This window comes from Thunnus albacares, chromosome 9, assembly GCF_914725855.1.
Source record: "Thunnus albacares chromosome 9, fThuAlb1.1, whole genome shotgun sequence".
Taxonomy (NCBI): Eukaryota; Metazoa; Chordata; class Actinopteri; order Scombriformes; family Scombridae; genus Thunnus; species Thunnus albacares.
The window spans coordinates 3664222-3681960 of NC_058114.1; the positions used below are offsets into that span (position 1 = coordinate 3664222).

At 38.0% G+C, this 17739-nt stretch overlaps 1 protein-coding gene and 1 long non-coding RNA gene across 7 annotated transcripts in view; one reads left to right on the plus strand and one right to left on the minus strand.

Annotated features, from left to right (window-relative positions):
- Positions 1 to 15392, minus strand: part of LOC122988685 — a 142705-nt gene extending 127313 nt beyond the window's left edge. Inside the window, exons 1-2 of the long non-coding RNA XR_006404856.1 lie at positions 15331 to 15392; positions 11250 to 11255 (exon numbers count right to left, since the gene is read on the minus strand). This is a non-coding gene — a long non-coding RNA (uncharacterized LOC122988685). The remainder of the gene's footprint in view (positions 1 to 11249; positions 11256 to 15330) is intronic.
- LOC122988678 overlaps positions 1 to 17389 on the plus strand; it is a 177704-nt gene extending 160315 nt beyond the window's left edge. For 3 of the 6 annotated variants that reach the window (XR_006404854.1, XR_006404853.1, XM_044361179.1), the window contains 3 exons: positions 15333 to 15497; positions 15640 to 15759; positions 15881 to 17389. Coding sequence is in view for 4 of the 6 variants with exons in the window: in XM_044361179.1 (XP_044217114.1) it covers positions 15333 to 15497; positions 15640 to 15759; positions 15881 to 16131 (536 nt within the window). In the remaining 2 variants the exon portion in view is untranslated. The remainder of the gene's footprint in view (positions 1 to 15332; positions 15498 to 15639; positions 15760 to 15880) is intronic. The other 3 variants (XM_044361181.1, XM_044361178.1, XM_044361180.1) reach the window with 1 other exon arrangement.
- Positions 17390 to 17739: the final 350 nt, after the last annotated feature.

Genomic DNA, 17739 nt, shown 5'->3' on the forward strand with positions numbered 1-17739 from the left:
TAGTAGAGACTGTAACAGTAGTTGGAAAACACTGAAGTTGTGGCAAGAGGTTGGCTAAAACTTTACCAAGATAAACATAATATACAGAATGAAATAGTAAGTAGTTACAGAGTGAAGATACCATTAAGAATTTGTGGCAAATGATGGTCATTGTAGCGAGATATCAAGTTGTTACCCGTTTGTTACTTGCTTAACCTTAACTTTAGGTTTAAGTGAGGAAAAGACAATAGGACAGGCTATATAACACTAACGTTATACAGTGGAAACCGCTTATATAATCACAGTTACAGTGATCAACTGCTTATATGGATCAAAAAGCTCAGGACAGAATCAGTCCTATACAAATGCTGTTTTAATAATTTGCTTATAGTAATGCCTCCTGGACCACATTGACGGCTCGCCTATTCAACTGACGCTCTCTCTCTCTCTTATCTTGAAATGAATCAGGAAGGCCTCAGCAGCGAAACAAATTTGAAACAGCTGTGCTGTATTTTGAAATAGCTACAGTAAATAGCAAAGCTGGCTATTTCATTACTTTTTTATTCATGTAATAAAAATACAAATGTCAGTTAGATGGTAATCTGCATGAGAATTAAAGAAAAAGAAAAAATATAATATAATTATAATTATAATAATTATCCGCTTATAGTGATTAATTTGACCCAGACAGACGTGATCACTATAAGTGGTTTCCACTGTACTAGCTGGCTGATGAGCCCGCCAGCCACTGACAGTTCTTTACATACTTTGCTTTTATATGCCTCTTAAGTATTTCAAAACAATCATATCAGTAGGCATAGATTATTGTTTATAATCAGTTAATGTCAGTAAAAAGGTCATATTGTGTTGATCATAACGCAATTTTATATCCCTCAATCCCTCAACATGTAGATGGATATATGAAATTTCTTCAAAACAGGCGGCAGCTCCGCTGAAGGCCAGTCAGGTGAGAATATTTTGCCAGTTCAGACAAATACAAATTTAAACTGGTTGATAACTCATTAAGCCCTGAGTTCTTGTAAATCTGAGTTTAATTAAAGCTACAAGCAGTGTTGGTCGGGACATCACACTCTAGCCCGTCAGGTCAGATCATTTTGCTTTTTAAAAGTGAGGGATATTTCTTACAAGTGTGGTGTGCTTTTATTTTTTAAAGTTTGATTGACATGTGTACTGTCAGGTGTGTAGAGACAATAAGTGCAGCTAGACACAGAAAAACACTAATATATTTGAATGGAGAGTGTGAGCAAACCCACACCTTTTTGAACATTTACTGCTTCCACATAGTTTTAGATACAAACCTCATTTGAACTTTAAATGAGTCACAAGACTTTGACCTACAAATCTTGAATTTACATGTTTTTTCTATCTTTTATTGTTTTTGAGATATTAGAGTGTGAGTTTTAAAGTCTTTTCTTGTTCCTCCTGTGATTTTATAATGAGTGTGTATTGCGGAATGTTTCACAGCACTGAGGGAGTGACATCACCAGGAGCAGTTGGAGAGCAGGATTTTAGAGTACGCTTCTTGTGAAATCTCCTCATAAATCCCATGACTTTGGCCAAAGCTTACTTTAAATTTCGTGACAAATTCATTGATACAGGTTTGAAAGTGGTCAGACTTATAGTTTAGATGTCAGAAGCATCTGTTTGACACAAAGTTCATGCCCATAGATTGCCTCCCCATTGGTTTACATCGTAAGGGTGGCACTACAACTTTCAGGGTTTATAAAATCCAAATCGTTCAAGTTATTACAAAGTTTTTAACAACTTTTTTTCAGCACAGTGTCACAAGTCATGAATTAAAGTTTGAAGCCGATACCATTAACGCCCGCGGAGGAGATAGCGTTTGTTCAGGGTCCAAAATTGGGTCAAAGAAAGAAAGAAAGAAGCAAACGCACGAAAAACAATAGGGTCTGTTTTACAGTAGTCCTTTGCCTTTTGGGCTTGGTCCCTAATAAAATAATGTGTCACTGAAAACAGGCGAGGAGAGGGAGAGGAGGAAGATGGAGGAGACTGACGAGGCTGAAGGAGCAGGTCTGATGGAGGTTAGTGATCAAGAAGAAAGTGAGAGTTGATTAAGCTTTCAGTCAAAATTAATATTGAATTTTATGACATTGTCCTATTACTCATACTAGGCATAAACTAGGCTAAATGATTTTATGACATTTTTAGTTTTAGAGGTTCACACATCAAACGTCAGTCCATGTATGAATAACATACTTAGGACCTGCAACTTATCTAAGAGAGAGGAGATAGCATTCCTTGACTTCACTACCTTTGCTTGATCTGTGCCTGTTGTAAGTGGATGGAAAGCATTTAAATCATATTAGATCCATGCCTAATCAAACTATGAAGAGACAGATTGTGTTGATTTTACACCCATTGCTACTCTAAAAATTCATGACAAAACAGACATTTTGGGGCCATTTAAAAAGAATTCCTCCCCACAGACCCTCCTGATAAAGGCTTAGCCCCCCTATCCATAAATCTCTAGTGATCTTGGTCCAGATACTGTTATGCAAAATTATTTAAATTTAGTTGGCCTGCTTGCCCAGAATTTTTAATCCAGTGTGATATCCATGTTAAATCTCAGTCCTGCTTTTTCCAACAAAGGAACATTACAAAGATCAAATCCTTACTTCAGCTTTAGAGGACAAAACTGTTTTTAGGGACCGAGCCCAAAAGGCAGAGGACCACTGTAAAACAATAGGGTCGCCCTAGGGCGAGGACCCTATTGTTTTTCGTGTGTTTGTTTGTTTGTTTGTTTGTTTGTTTCTTTCTTTCTTTCTTTATTATTATGGGACTTAAACCCTAAATTTGACCCCCTAAACATGCTCAAAAACTCACCAAATTTGGCACGCACATCAGGTTTGGTGAAAAATTTGATAAAATGTAAAAATTAATCCCTAAAGTGTCAAAATGTGCTCTCTAGCGCCACTAGAGAGCACAACTAAAATGGCTACCACGGCCCGTAGGAATGTCGTAGAGAGATCAAACCAAAACTCAATTATTTGTCTCATCAAGACCTACAAATCATACACTGATAACCCTGACCTAAATCCAACAGGAAGTCCGCAATCAGCCTTTCAAAATAAGACTTTGCCGCAATTTTGGACCCCGAACAAACGCTATCTCCTCCAAGGGCGTTGATGCTATCTGCTTCAAACTTTGATACATGACTTATATTATCTGTGCTGAAAAAAAGTTGTTAAAAATTTTGTAATAACTCGAACGGTTTGGATTTTATAAGCCCTGAAAGTTGTAGTGTCAAGATTTGTAGGTCAAAGTCTGGTGACTCATTTAAAGTTCAAATGAAGTTTGTATCTAAAATCATGTGGAAGCAGTAAATATTCAAAAAGGTGTGGGTTCACTCACACTCTCCATTAACATCAAACTTTGATCAGGTCATGTGGGTTAAAAGTCTTTCCTTTTCTAAAAATAGACTTGATGAAAAATAGAAAAATATTTGTTTTACACACAAACACATCAAGAGTTTTCAATTTACTAATTGAAATTCAAGTGAATGGGCCCAAAACTTGCATGATTTTGATGACACAGGTGTGAGCAAGACAGACATGTCTCACCCTTAAGAAAATCCTCATCCTGTCAATCAATCTTTCAAAATAAAAGCACACCACACAAATATCCCTCATTCTTAAAAAGCAAAATGATCTGATCCCGACGGGCCAGAGTGCAAGGTCCCAACCAACGCTGCTTGCAGCTTTAATTTGTCTATTTTTTTCTTATGGTCAACAAATCTCATGAGCAGAACCAAACCAACAACAAACTGATCTACTTACAAGTACTGTCTGTGTATCCAAATCCGGATATATCTTATTCCTCGGTGCCGTAGACCTACATCCCCGTTATTGTTCAAAAACTATTAAAAACACGTCAGTGAGCCACACTGCTGCACTGGATGAAATGTTTCTTTGCCCCGAAGACAATGGTCAAAATAGTTTGTTTGGAAACTGCTCCAAAGTCTAATAACAGATCACAGTTTCAGACTCAGGAGAGTTCCTTGTCCGGCAGACGCCACTGCACATGTGGGAAGGTTCTGTTTACTGAGCTTCGCTAGTTTGTTATGCTATATATCACAAACTCTTGAATTTGTGATAAAGTTTGTTGAGAAATTTACAATGTCGCACAAATGTTGGTTTGTCGATTTCAGAAAGTCGAAGAAATTGTCAGACAAAGTTCCCCTAATTCTGATGTTGGAAAGTAAATCAAATGCCAAGTATAAATACATATCTACCTAAATAATGAACTGACGTAAACATTAACTGAAAATAGTGGAGCTATTGAATTTCCTGTAACGCCTGTTTTGACCCTGGCCATGTAAATCTGATTTTCTTGATCAAAGTTAAAACTCTAAACCCTGCTTCATGCATCTTTACTGACTAACCAGTGTGACCCTGCCTTCCTACCAAACATACAGTCATTCAACTCTCCTCAGTTTCCAAATATTAATATATATAAAAGTCAGGCTAAGGCTGTTGTTGGGAGAGAGCAACAGTCAAGAGTTCATTCTGCCCAGCTAAGAAGAGAAAGAGAGAGAAGAGCTGAGAAGATGCTGGCTCCACTTCACAGACTGAAAAACCACTTGAGATCTGAGAGTTTAATATAAGCACATGTGATGTTGTTGAGAACAGTTGCTTAGGTGCAGCTGTGTGATGTACTATTCTTAACTTTGTCATTTAGAGCTGCACCTGCATAGATTCTCATAAAACAGGATCTTTGCTAAGTAGGTCACATACTTTGTGCATGCATGCTTCATGCATTGTTAGAATAGCCTTACTTGGTACTATCCCTTGTTGTTATTCATATATTTTGTTGTAATACCCTTTTTGGTATTATCTGCTTACATATAACCAATGAAATGCTTTGAATTTAAAATGTATATCGTGTAGATTTCTGATGAGACAAAAATTATTAGGACCTCCCTCAGCTGCAGCTGTATTAAAGGAGATGTAATTGAGGAAAGTCCAGGTTTTTGGGGGGTTTTGTGAGTTTTTTTAAATTTTCTGGTTCTGAGTTTTTGAGCAGATTTTTACCTTAAATTGTAGTCTTTTCTCCTTTCTTCCTGTAGTTTGCGTGTTAGTAGTATATAAGAGACACTTTTATTCACCCACACGTGCGTGTGTGTGTATGGAAGTTTGTTAAATTATAGGAGTGATTTTGTTTGTTGTAGTGTGTGTATCGGATGAAATGAATAGAAAGGTGTCAATCGTATTTTTCTAGTAGGGAAATGTCATGGGTTTAGTAATAAAACACCATTTGACTTTAATTTCCGCAAGTTATTATAGTTTTGTGTTTTTATTTTTATTTTGTTTTTTGTTTTTGTTTTTTCGAGCAGAGAAATGAGGAAAATGTCATCGGTTTATCATCCCCTTTATTTTCTGCAGCTAATTTAGTTTTTTGATCAGCAATGGCTGAATAGAGAGAGAGGTGGCACTCCTTTTCCCTCAGCATTAAACATGATTTTGTTTCATGTAGTGTCCCTTACAGAGTTATTATAGTTTTGTGTTTTTTCATTAGTTTTTATTTTTATTTCATTTTTAATTTTTGTTTTTCTAGACCTGTGTTGACCATACATGGAATATGACAGTTGGTTAAATAAGAGGAGTGAGAATCAAATTAATAAAGGTGTCAGTCGTGTTCTTCTAGCATGGAAGTGTCATAAATTATCATGTTTTTTCATCCCCATATTTTCTACAGCTAATCTAGGGTTGTGAATAGAGAGGTGTTATTTATTCTCTCTGAAAGGAATTGTCAGAGGGAAATCAAATCTCCCCATTTCCTCATTCTGCAGATTCATCTGTATTTCCCCACAGTAGAGACAAGAATGGCATCATTTCAGAAACAAAATTTGTAAAGAGCTGAACACAATTCATTAGATCTGTACACAGCAAAATGGAATGGGTTGATGTCTGGAGAGACATGGAGAGATGTGTACAACCCTGAATCCTACATCTTTTTCAAACAGTGCATTGACAACACTGTTATTCAAAAGGCACGGAAGGGCACCTCTGACAAGGATAAACTCTACCCCGTCACATCTAAAGAATGAGAAACATGGTTTACCACTGTTTTTTAGTCCAGTGGAGGGATTGGGAGAGAATGCTAGATGCCTTCTCATATATTGAAACCATCTTCAGATACAAATATTATGAAGATCTCAAAATAAGCCTTTTTGACACTTCAGCAAATGATTGGAATCCAGATGATGATGAGGAGAAACAGTTTCCTGGAGAATCTGTTTACAGGCTGCACAACATAGAATCTGTTTAGAGGGATGCACACCAAAAGACATGTAAATCCAGAGGATGATAAGGAGAAACATCCTCATATGGTAGACTCTGTTCACAGGCCACACAACAAAAGAAATGCAAATGTTGTATATATTGACTGTTCTAAATTTTAGCATGTGTTTATACAAATGTGCAGCCTTATGCATGGTGTGACGTGTTGCGGAATATGGACATTCCTACTTGTTTTAATGACATTAATGACATCTGGGTGGATAACCTTGGTGAGGAGTTTGGGGAAGGAAAATTTGACATTTCTTTCTTCTGAAGTGAAACCAGTAGACAATACCTATGAAGACTGATGATTGTTTGGACATTCTGGATGATAAGATGGAAAGCGACTACTTTGAATGTGATGCCCCACCTGATCCCACTGTTCATGACATTATAGAGGTAACAATGGGCTATTATCTACACAAAATTTTACAGAAAGGAGCAAAAAAACACCTGTGTATATTGTATTTACATGGATGAAATGTACAGAAAACATACTTACTTATGCAATGACACATGTCCCTTACATTGTCTTAAAGGACATCTGGAAGAAATTAAGCAAGAGGTTTAAAATGAAAATTATACAAAAGCACAAAAATATGTGCTGTTTTGTCATGGGATCATATCATCATCTCCACACAACATATAAGACGTTGCAGCAGATATTTTGCAGAAGTGGCTGATGATACCATTGTTCATTACGAAACTAAAACAGTGAACTAGCGGGGGTTATAAACTGAATACTGTAGTTCAGGAATCTCTGAAAATTTGGTGAGAACAAAACACATCAGAAAAATAATGGGAAACGTATCTAGTCTGCTAAATTATGTCAATAATCAATATGTCATGTATAAGATGAAAACTTTGCTGTGTGGCGCTATTGATAATGCAATACATGACACCAATAGATCACAATTTTCTTCAAGATTTAAAAATCTGACAGAATGTGTTAGGCAAGTGGCAGACGATTGGCATGCTATGGTACCAATGGTTGCTGATAAATATGCAGATGTAAAATCTACTCTTGTTGATGTTGTAAATTGTTTTCCTTTGAACGATAATGAATTCCACAAGGGTCATGTGGTTTGTTTTTGTGGTTTTAGTATTGATCTGTGTATTTTGAGGTTAAACAGAAAACAACACGTGGATGTTGATAATGTGATGCATTGTTTAGTAGAATCTTTGCTCAGTAAAAATCCAAATGCCTGTATTGATATTTTAAAATGTGTATCCCTGTAAAACACGCTTGTCTGTTTTCCAGGCAAAATTAAGTGTATCGGAAATAAAATCCCTAAATACAGACAATGAGTGTTCGTTTTTATGACAACCATGGAGGAGGTTATGAAAAAAATATACAATGTGTCAGAAAATACAGGGGGGTATGGGGGTATGGGGGCTAAAAAACGCTGTAACAGTAAAGGTATTAGCTGTGCAGACTCTGATTTAGAAAACTGACTCTTAAAACAAGATGTTTATACTCAAAAAGATGAACGTGCCCCGTGCACAGCAGTGCCTCTCTCCTGGGTGCCGGCTGATGCAGGGCAAGTCATAGAAAGTCAAAACAGTATTCCAGCGCACACCAGGATACTGGGATAGACACTATTTATTGAGGAATTACATTAAAAAATAAAAAGGAGCAAACTACATGTTTTACACGTTGCTTCATCAGATTCACTCTGTGCTTGATTACAGGTGTAGCTTTAAATAGCCAGGTGCTGATCAACAGAGGATCCAACCGGTTCACACACAGCATCTAATTTCTAATACAAATGCAAAAAAGGTAAACAACAGGCCATGATTACACCTTACAAAATATACATTTCCATAAGACTCATATCCACAGATAATGAGATGCAATTAATGTCATAGAACAAAATCCACAATAAGGCTATTCCATCTCTAATATTACAGAGGATGATTACATCCATGCACACCATTACATAAAATACAATATATCATATACTACAAAATACAAGAATTTACTCACAATGAGATACATATCAAGATAAATAGAGAACAATACAAAAAAAATATATTAGAGAAAAAAGACACTGTACAAAATACATTTAATGATAAACATTACATCATAATACATCTCAGAAATAGGGAGAATACTATTACAGACTGGATATACCTGTCTTAATAGGGGAGGAGAGGGAAGGGATTGTGCCAGGAGGGATTATAGTGGCTCAACTTTACCTACATATGAGGTCACCTGTAGGCACAGAAAAACAATGTAGGTTAGACATACAAGCACAAGTCTAATGCCTCATTCAACCCATGTGGCTCCAAAGAGTTCAGAGTATATATCCAATATGCGTCCCTTTTCAATAGCTTTATGATATCGCCACCCCTTGGGTTAGAAGTGACTTTCTGAATACCTATGAATTTAAGAGAGGCGGCAGAGCCATGCTTTCTTCCCTTTTAATACCTCGCAGTAGCATAATCCATGTTTCAATTTCTTATAGCTGCTTTATGTTCAGCTGTTCTCAACTTCAGATTACGTTTCGTTTGGCCTGCATATATAAAGCCACATGGACACTTCAGTATATAGATGACATGTATAGACATACAATTACTAAACTCAGACTCAGGCAGACCTAGTGGACATGTCAGTTGATTCTTCAGAAAATGATGGGGTACGTTATTTATGAACATGAATAGACATGTTTTCAAAATATGCATGGGTTTGGTGCTTGAAAAATAAAAGTGGGGGATGTGTCACAGCAGTGTTAAAAGATGTTTTAGAGGAAGGTGGGATACCCCATACATTACAAACAGACAAAGGAAAGGAATTCTTAAACAGTGAGTTTGATGCATTAATCAAAAGTAATAGAATTACTCACCTCATCAGACGAGACTAAGGACTTTGTTAGTGAACGTTTCAATAGGATTCTGAAATCTATAATGTGGCGCTATCTATCAGCCAATAATTCTAAATACTATGTAGAAATTTGCAAGATTTAGTCAGATCCTACAACCACAGCTAACACAGTAGCATTAAAATAAAACCATCTGAGGTAACAAAAGACAATGACCACATTGTTTTTTACAACCTATATAAAAAAAGAAAGGTGATACGGTGAGAATTAAGAGGTTCTTTTAAAAAAAGTTATGAGCAAAATTATACTGATGAATATTTATTGTAATGGATTGTGTGCCATGAAGACCTCCAGTTTATAGATTAAAAGTTAATGATGGAGAGATATTACAGGGGACCTTTTATGAACGAGAGCAGCAAAAAATTATTCTGGATAAAAACAAAACGTTTAGAATAGAAAAGATCTTATCTAGAAGGAAAAGGCAGGGTCAGAATATGGTACTAGCCAAATGGGTAGGACAGCCAGATAAAATTAACTCATGGATTTTAGAAAAACAGATCATTCAGGGTTTTTCAAGTGTATTGCATACTGAGATGTTTGTCTGACATGGATTAGGAGGGGTTTTTTGTTACATTACCTAGCAATTCTTCCACCACCATTTTACCCCAATGATACATTAGCAAATTTTAGAACAAACCTAGCCAAACTTTTTCAGTTTAATTGAAGCCTATCTAGCGAAGCGTCAGGGGCAGGACCACACCTCTTCCGGCCTTCCTATAAATACCAACCTAACCCTCTCTGTTCCTCTTTCACTCTCATATGCTGTGCCAGAACCGAGAACACTCATCGTCTCGAGAGCACACTCCAACAATGGAGCTACTAAGTTACTTATCATACGAACTACATCATCCATCTACTCACCTCAGCTTGAGTATGTTTTTTTTTGAGGAAATCAGGACGAACATGTCAAGTTTCCACCAGCTCACGCCAACAGATCGAGCTGAAAACTTCCCTGCCACCTCCATGCCTGAGACCCCATTTTCCATGGTCCAAGTCCAGGAAGTGGGCTACTCTAGCAAGCTCATTCTCCTCCATGGTCCATATCCCGCCCGGTTCATCTCTCCGCAAAATTCAAGACTAGCATAATTCATCTGACAAATCCTTTGAGTCTCCCAGTCGACCTTCCTCATCAGCAAAGAGAGGATGAGGCAATTCGAGGACAGTCTATTGCTGCAGTTCTCCAACTCCTTCACCTACGAGGATGACTGGACTGTAGCTATTCTTCAAAAAACATCAAAGGAAAAAGGAATTCCATTCCATCGTACAGACAATAAAGCAAAACTTTTCAACAACCTCATGTCAGCCTGCGGTAATCACTGCTCTGTCAACACCAGCTCTCTTTTGGGTGACATTACCATGCAAACCCCAAAAATGCGTCATGAAGTCAGAGCTTCTGTTAAAAGAAATAGTACAACCACAACCTTTGGCTGAATGACAGCAGAAAGGGCAGCCACAAAATAAAAAAACATGAATCATCAGCCAGACCATATACATTGTAAACCGCTTATAGTGATCACAGTTACAGTGATCAACCGCTTATATGGCTCAAAAGCTTGGGACAGAATCATTCCTATACAAATGCTGTTTAAATAATTTGCTTTTACTATCAATAGTCTGCTTACAGTGTTAATTTTGGGTCTTTTAGTACATGAAAACTTATGGGAAAAAAAACAATGGTAACTCTATTTTCTTTTTAGCTTAGGGTAAAAGGGTTGTATGTAGGTGCGGGTTGGCATATTTATTTGTAACCACCGTGAAACAACAGAAAATAATGTTTTATTTTTCTCTCTCTCTCTCTCTCAACTAAACTTTGCGGCCCCTGTGAGGAGGGAAGTAGCATGACAAAATTTTATCCAATCAACCATAAAAACCTGGAGGATATAATACAACATTTGAAATCCTCCTCCTGCTGCCTTGATATTCTGCCTACAGGCTTTTCAAAAATGTTTCAAGTTGCACGGCCTCAAATCTTCTGCAAATTTTCAACACGTCTCTTCTCTCAGGTGTCTTCCCACAGGACCTGAAAACTGCTGTCATCAAGCCACTCTTAAAAAAGAACAATCTAGACACTTCACTAATGAGCAACTATAGGCCCATATCAAATTCTCCCATTTTTAAGTAAAATCATCGAAAATGCTGTTTTTCAACAGCTTGGCTCTAAACAACTGTTGTGATGTCTTCCAGTCAGGATTTCAACCACACCACAGCACTGAGACTGCTCTTGTGAAGGTCTTCAATGACATACACTTAAACATTAACAGTGGCAGAATTTCAGTATTAGTATTACTGGATCTCAGTGCTACATTTGACACGGTCGACCACAACATATTACTAGACAGACGTGAAAACTAGGTAGGACTTTCTGCCACAGTACTAAACTGGTTTGAATCCTACTTAGAAGGACAGGGAATACTGTGTCTATAGGTAATTACACATCTGAACCGACAAAAATGACATGCAGGGTTCCCCAAGGCTCCATTCTGGGGCCTTTTCTGTTCAACATCTACATGCTCCCGCTGGTTCAGATTATGGAAAACAATAAAATATGTTACCACAGTAATGCAGACGACACACAAATTTACATAACCGTATCACCAGGGGACTATGGTCCAATACAAGCACTGAGTAAGTGGACTGAACAAATCAACCATTGGATGTGCAAGAATTTTCTTCAATTAAACAAAGATAAAACTGAAGTATTTGTTTTTGGAGCCAAGGAAGAACGATTAAAAGTCAGCACTCAGCTTCAATCAATGATGTTTAAAAACACAAACCAAGCCAGAAATCTTGGTGCAGTCATGAACAAAGACCTGAATTTCAACAGCTACATTAAGACAATTAAAAAGTCAGCCTACTATCACCTAAAGAATATATCAAGAATTGAAGGACTTATGTATCAGTAGGATTTGGAAAAACTATGCATTTGCATCTATGCATTTGTCCATGCATTTATCTTTGCTTAAAACTTTGCTTTTTGAAACTTATAGTTAAGGCCAGTAAGGCTCGCCTTGGACGAGCCCTTAGTTATGCTGCTATAGGCATAGACTGCTGGGAGACTTCCCACGATGCTCTGAGCTCCTCTCTTCTCCTCCTCCTCTCCATCTGTATGCATTCATGTATCATTAATGCATTTTACTAACTTGGCTTCTTCCCCGGAGTTTTTGTGCTTTCTCATCTTACAGGAAAATCCATAATCCGAGCTGTGGACTACGGCTGTGGGGATGGTGCGGGGATCGTGGTGTGGTTCTGTGAGTGTCCTGGCTTGACACCTTCTCCAGCTGTTATTGCTATTATTATTACTAGTCATATCTCTATTATTATTACTGTTGTTATTGTTATCATTGTTGTTATTGTTCTTCTCTCCATCTATCTCTTTCCTCTCCCCCTCTCTTCTCCCCCACCCTCCTTCTTTCTCTAACTCAACTGGTCAAGGCAGATGGCCACCCACCTAGAGCCTGTTTCTGCTTGAGGTTTCTTCCTGTTAAAGGGGAGTTTTTCCTTGTCGCTGTCGCCAAGTGCTTACTCATGAGGGAATTGTTAGGTCTCTGTAAAGAGTACGGTCTTGTTCTATGTGAAAAGTGCCCTGAGATGACTTTTGTTGTTACTTTGCTCTTTTTATAAATAAAATTGAACTGAACTGAATTGAAATTGAAATTGAATCTTCAGCAGACTCAACTACTGTAATGGTGTCTTCACAGGTCTCCCTAAAAAAAAATCAATCAGACAGCTGCATCTGATTTAGAACGCTGCTGCTTGAGTCCTCACAAAGAAAAAAACAAAGCGGATCATATCACTCCAGTTCTCAAATCTTAACACTGGCTTCCTGTCTGTCAAAGAATTGATTTTAAAATACTGCTGCTGGTTTATAAAGCACTGAATGGTCTAGTGCCAAAATACATTTCTGAACTGCTGCTACGTTATGGTCCATCCAGACCTCTCAGGTCCTCTGTGACAGGTCTGCCTTCTGTTCCCAGAGTCAAAACTAAACATGGAGAAGGTCAGTTTTTATATTCCACATATCTGGAACAAACTCCCAGAAAACTGCAGGTCTGATGCAACTCTGTTCTTTTAAATGACAGCTGAAGACTTTTCTATTTTACACTGTCTTTTTTTAAACCAAATTTGAGGGTTAATATCTTATACTGCACTGTAACTTTTATTCTCCTGTTTTATGTCTTATTCTATTTTAGCTTCTTTTTATTTCCAATTTAACACAAATTGTATTTAGATGTCTTTTTACATTGCCTTGTGTTGCTTTTATATTGTCTTGATATCTTTCATGCTCTATGTAAAGCACATTGAATTGCCTTGTTGTTGACATACTCTCACACACGGAGAAACAGAAGGTGCAGTACATGAAGCAAGAGGATTTACACTGTACCACACATATGTCACATGAACAGGAAGTGATATATGAACAGGGATGGCTTAAAACAGATACAGAAAGTGAAAGATTCTGTACGAGGTGGTTGTTTGGAAAGATATCAACAACCAAACAACCAAAGGGCCTGCAAAGAAACACAACAACCATTGTTCAATTAACAGCTGACAGATATTCCTACAACCATCTGGGCTAAAAGTAAATATGATGTTGCATACCTACTATCTGTACAGATAGTAGATATGCATTTGGGTGGTCCATGATTTTGGGACATTGTGGAAAACAGACCGTTTCTGACTGCCACATGGAAACCTGTCATACATCCAAAACTGGTAGCAGATTTGCTGGATGCTGTACTGTTACCCAAACAGCTGGCAATATGCAAATGCAAGGCTTATACAAATAACACAGACTCTGTCTCAACAGGAAATGCAAGAGCAGATGCAGCGGCAAAGCGCGCAACTTCCCTGACTATTTTCTCTTTACAGGTGCTGAGCACAAACACCACTACACCTGGAACACCAACAGCTGATTTCAAAGGTTTACAGAGCAGAATAACATCAGATGAAAACATCAGTGCATCAGAAGCAAAAACCAGGATGGTATTTGATAGTCCCAAATGATCTCTTTCCGTTCTATGTTGACACACACAACTGGCACAGAGGAATGTACTGATGAAATTCTGAGGTGTTGTGCAAACCTGTCCTCTGTTTTTAGTGCAATCCACACACAGGTGAAAGCAGCCCTTCTTCAGGAGAGGCCAGGCAACCTCCACAACCTCGAGCCCAGAGACTGGGTGGTGATAACGGACTTCAGGAGAACCAGGTCAGGTGGCAAGGGCCGTACCATTTTCTCCTCACCACCGCCTCAGCAGTAAAGGTCACAGAGAGAGCTCCGTGGGTGCACGCCAGCCACTACAAATGGGTAAAGGTGCTGCCACTCAGGATGGAGGCCCAAGGAGAGAGTCCCACACCACTCACAGATGAGGAAGAGAAGTAATCGAAGCTTAGAGCGGCTCTCACTGAGGTTTGAAAACCTAACGAGGGTCAATGGAGGCCTCACTTCTCACCTGCCATTCACAACCACAGCAGCTAAAACAACCTCGCTTGGTCAAGCCCCTGGAATACTGTCCAGGGTGAGATGTGATCATGGACTGGAAAACACTGAATTAAACAGACATAGTGTTATTGCTGGCCTGTTAGTGCATAATCAAAGAATTGAGAAATTATGGGAAGAGCTAAATTGAGTCGTGGTATTTCATTTTGTTAATCTTTTCAACTTTATGGAGGAGCATAGTGTATTAGATTTACTTAATGAGCTCCATTTTGTCTTCATTATACATATTTGCCACAAATTCAAAGGGCCACTGAATTTCAGAACCACTGGAATAACTATAGTCTTTCAACACAAGGGGTGGGGGGGGTGGGGGGGGGACTCCTCGTCAGCTGTGGCAAAGGGCCATATTCATAGTCAACAATGCAGGAATGCATAACCCAAGTATGAATGGTATTTGTGACATAGAGATTGGCTTTGGTACTGATGACAACAAACCACTCTCAGAGTTAGAGACAAACAATGTTGTTGTTCAATCAATTAACATTACTATTAGTGACAAATGTGATCCCTTTGCTGCTTGGACCTCTGGCTCCCTTTTTATTTTCAAAAGAGAGTTTTTTGCTCTGGTACCTTTTTCTGCAGCAATTTGATACTACAGTATCTGTAAAAAGTATAAAAATAAAAACAGAGTTTGATCTGTGTTTCACTTTACAGGAAGTATGCTTGGGAAATTCTCACAGAACACCTCCAGGTCGTGTTTGTCAACCTTCTTTGTCTGTGAAGGACAGCACACATTTTCTTTTAATATTGCTTTTGCAACCATGTCTGCATCTGTTCATGTGTGCAGCACAGATCGCTGTAACAGTGAAATCATTCCTTGTAAGTAAAGAGAAAAGTTTCCCTTTTGTAAGACACAAAATCACATTCACATGTAGTATCAGTCTAATGTTGGTCACAGTGAAGAACAATAAGTCACTTTGTGTCTTGTATAGTTTCTGCCATGTCTCCTGTTCTGTTTCAGACCCTGGTGTTCCGAAGAAAAACAACCTGCAGTGTTTTGCCTTTAATTATCCATTTTCTGCCACATATGACAAGACAGTACAGTGTGTGGGAACAGAGGACCGGTGCTTTAATGGGACTGGTGAGCCCTCATGAACATTTTGTGCCTCAAAACACATTGCTGTCTTTATAGTGGCCATTCCCTGCTGTTTGAATTTGAAAAAAAAAATCTTGTGGTCTAACAATGATTTTGTCATCCACAGTGGCAGATAAGAAGGGTGAAACAATGCATACCTATGGATGTGCCTCTGCAAACCTCTGTGACGTTGCTCCTCTCTTTAAGGTCATACCTGATTGGCCTTTTAAATTCCTTAGTGAACCAAAATGTTGTGGAAGAAGCTTCTGTAACTCAGCCTCATCTGTCAAACTGAATGTGATCCCTTTGCTGTTTGGACTCATTACTCTTGTCGTGAGCCAAATACATCTGTCATCATCTCACTCATTTACACAGTGAGATGTCTTTTACATTTTGAATGTTTTAGCTTGATAAATAATTACTTTAACCATAACCGCAGCATCCTAGTAAAAAAAAAGCTAGCTAATGATAAGAGTTATTTAAAATAACCCAAAACAGTAGTGTTACTTTATATGTAAGTAACAAGTAGATACACATTTATAAGTACCCATCAAAATAAGTACTTGCAGTGCAGAGGAAAAGAGTAATTAGTGAAGACTACCTGAGTAGTGAGTAACTTCATGAAAACTCCTAATTCATGAGTATATTGGTTCAGTTCTTGGTTCAATCCTGTTCTCTGCTGCATCATTTCTTGTTTTGATATCATTTATCAGTGTTATGTTAACGAGACAGCTTCATCTCTCTTTTAATCACAATAACTCTATGAAGTTAGACACAATCCAAAACTGCCTTAGTGCAATAAAAGAATCAATGTCTCAAATATTTCTACAACTTAACTATGATAAACAAAATTATTTTTCTTGGTCCAGATACTGTTATGCAAAATTACTTAAATTTATTTGGCATGTTTGCCCAGAATTTTAAAACCAGTGTGATATCCATGTTAAATCTCAGTCCTGCTTTTTCCAACAAAGGAACATTACAAAGATCAAACCTTTACTTCAGTTTTAAAGGATAAGGCTGGTAATGTTCTATATTTCTCTTATCATCAACAAATTTCATGAGCAGTTTCAAACCAACAATAGATTCATCCTACTTACAAGTTTAATGTGTGTGTATCCAAAAGCGGATACATCTTCTGTGCCGTAGACCTCCGTTGTCCAAAAACTATTAAAAACACATCAGTGAGCCACACCGCTGCACTGGGTGACATGACAACACGGTTCTGTTTACAGAGCTTCACTAGCTTGTTGTGCTACATATCACAACCTCATATGATAAGCAGTATTCAACTGTCTGACAAGCAGTTCTGACAGAGTAAAACAAATGCCACGTATAAACACATACCTACCTACATAATGAACTGAAGTAAGCACTTACTAAAAAGAGCGGAGCTATTGAATTGTCTGTAATGCCTGCTGTGACTCTGGCCATGTAAAGCTAATTTTCTTGATTAAAGTTAAAACTCTGAATCCTGCTCTGTGTGTTTTTACTGAGCTGGTGTGACCCTGCCTTCTTACCAAACATACAGTCCTTCAACTCCTCCACAGTTTCCAAATTTTCAAAGTAAGGCTAAGGCTGTTGTTGGGGGAGAGCAGATGTCAAGAGTTCATTCTGCCCAGGTAAGGAGAGAAAGGGAGAGAAAAACCGAAAAAATGCTGACTCCAAATCACTCGAGACCTGAGAGTTTGATGTAAGCACATGTGATGTATTGTGGTTATTGTTGTTGAGAAAAGTTTTTTAGGTGTCGCTGTGTGATGTACTGTTCTTACCTTTATCAGTTAGAGCTGTTGCTTAATGAGGGCGCAGCTACATAGATTCTCAGGAAATAGGATGTTTGCTGAGTGGGTCACATGCCTGCACACTTCATGTGCATGCACACTTCATGCATTGTCAGAGTAACAGGCCTGGAATTAAGTCATTTTTAGGGCAAGGCCACTTTGGCCTTTGATGAATACAAAATTTATTTATTTAAATTTCTTTCAT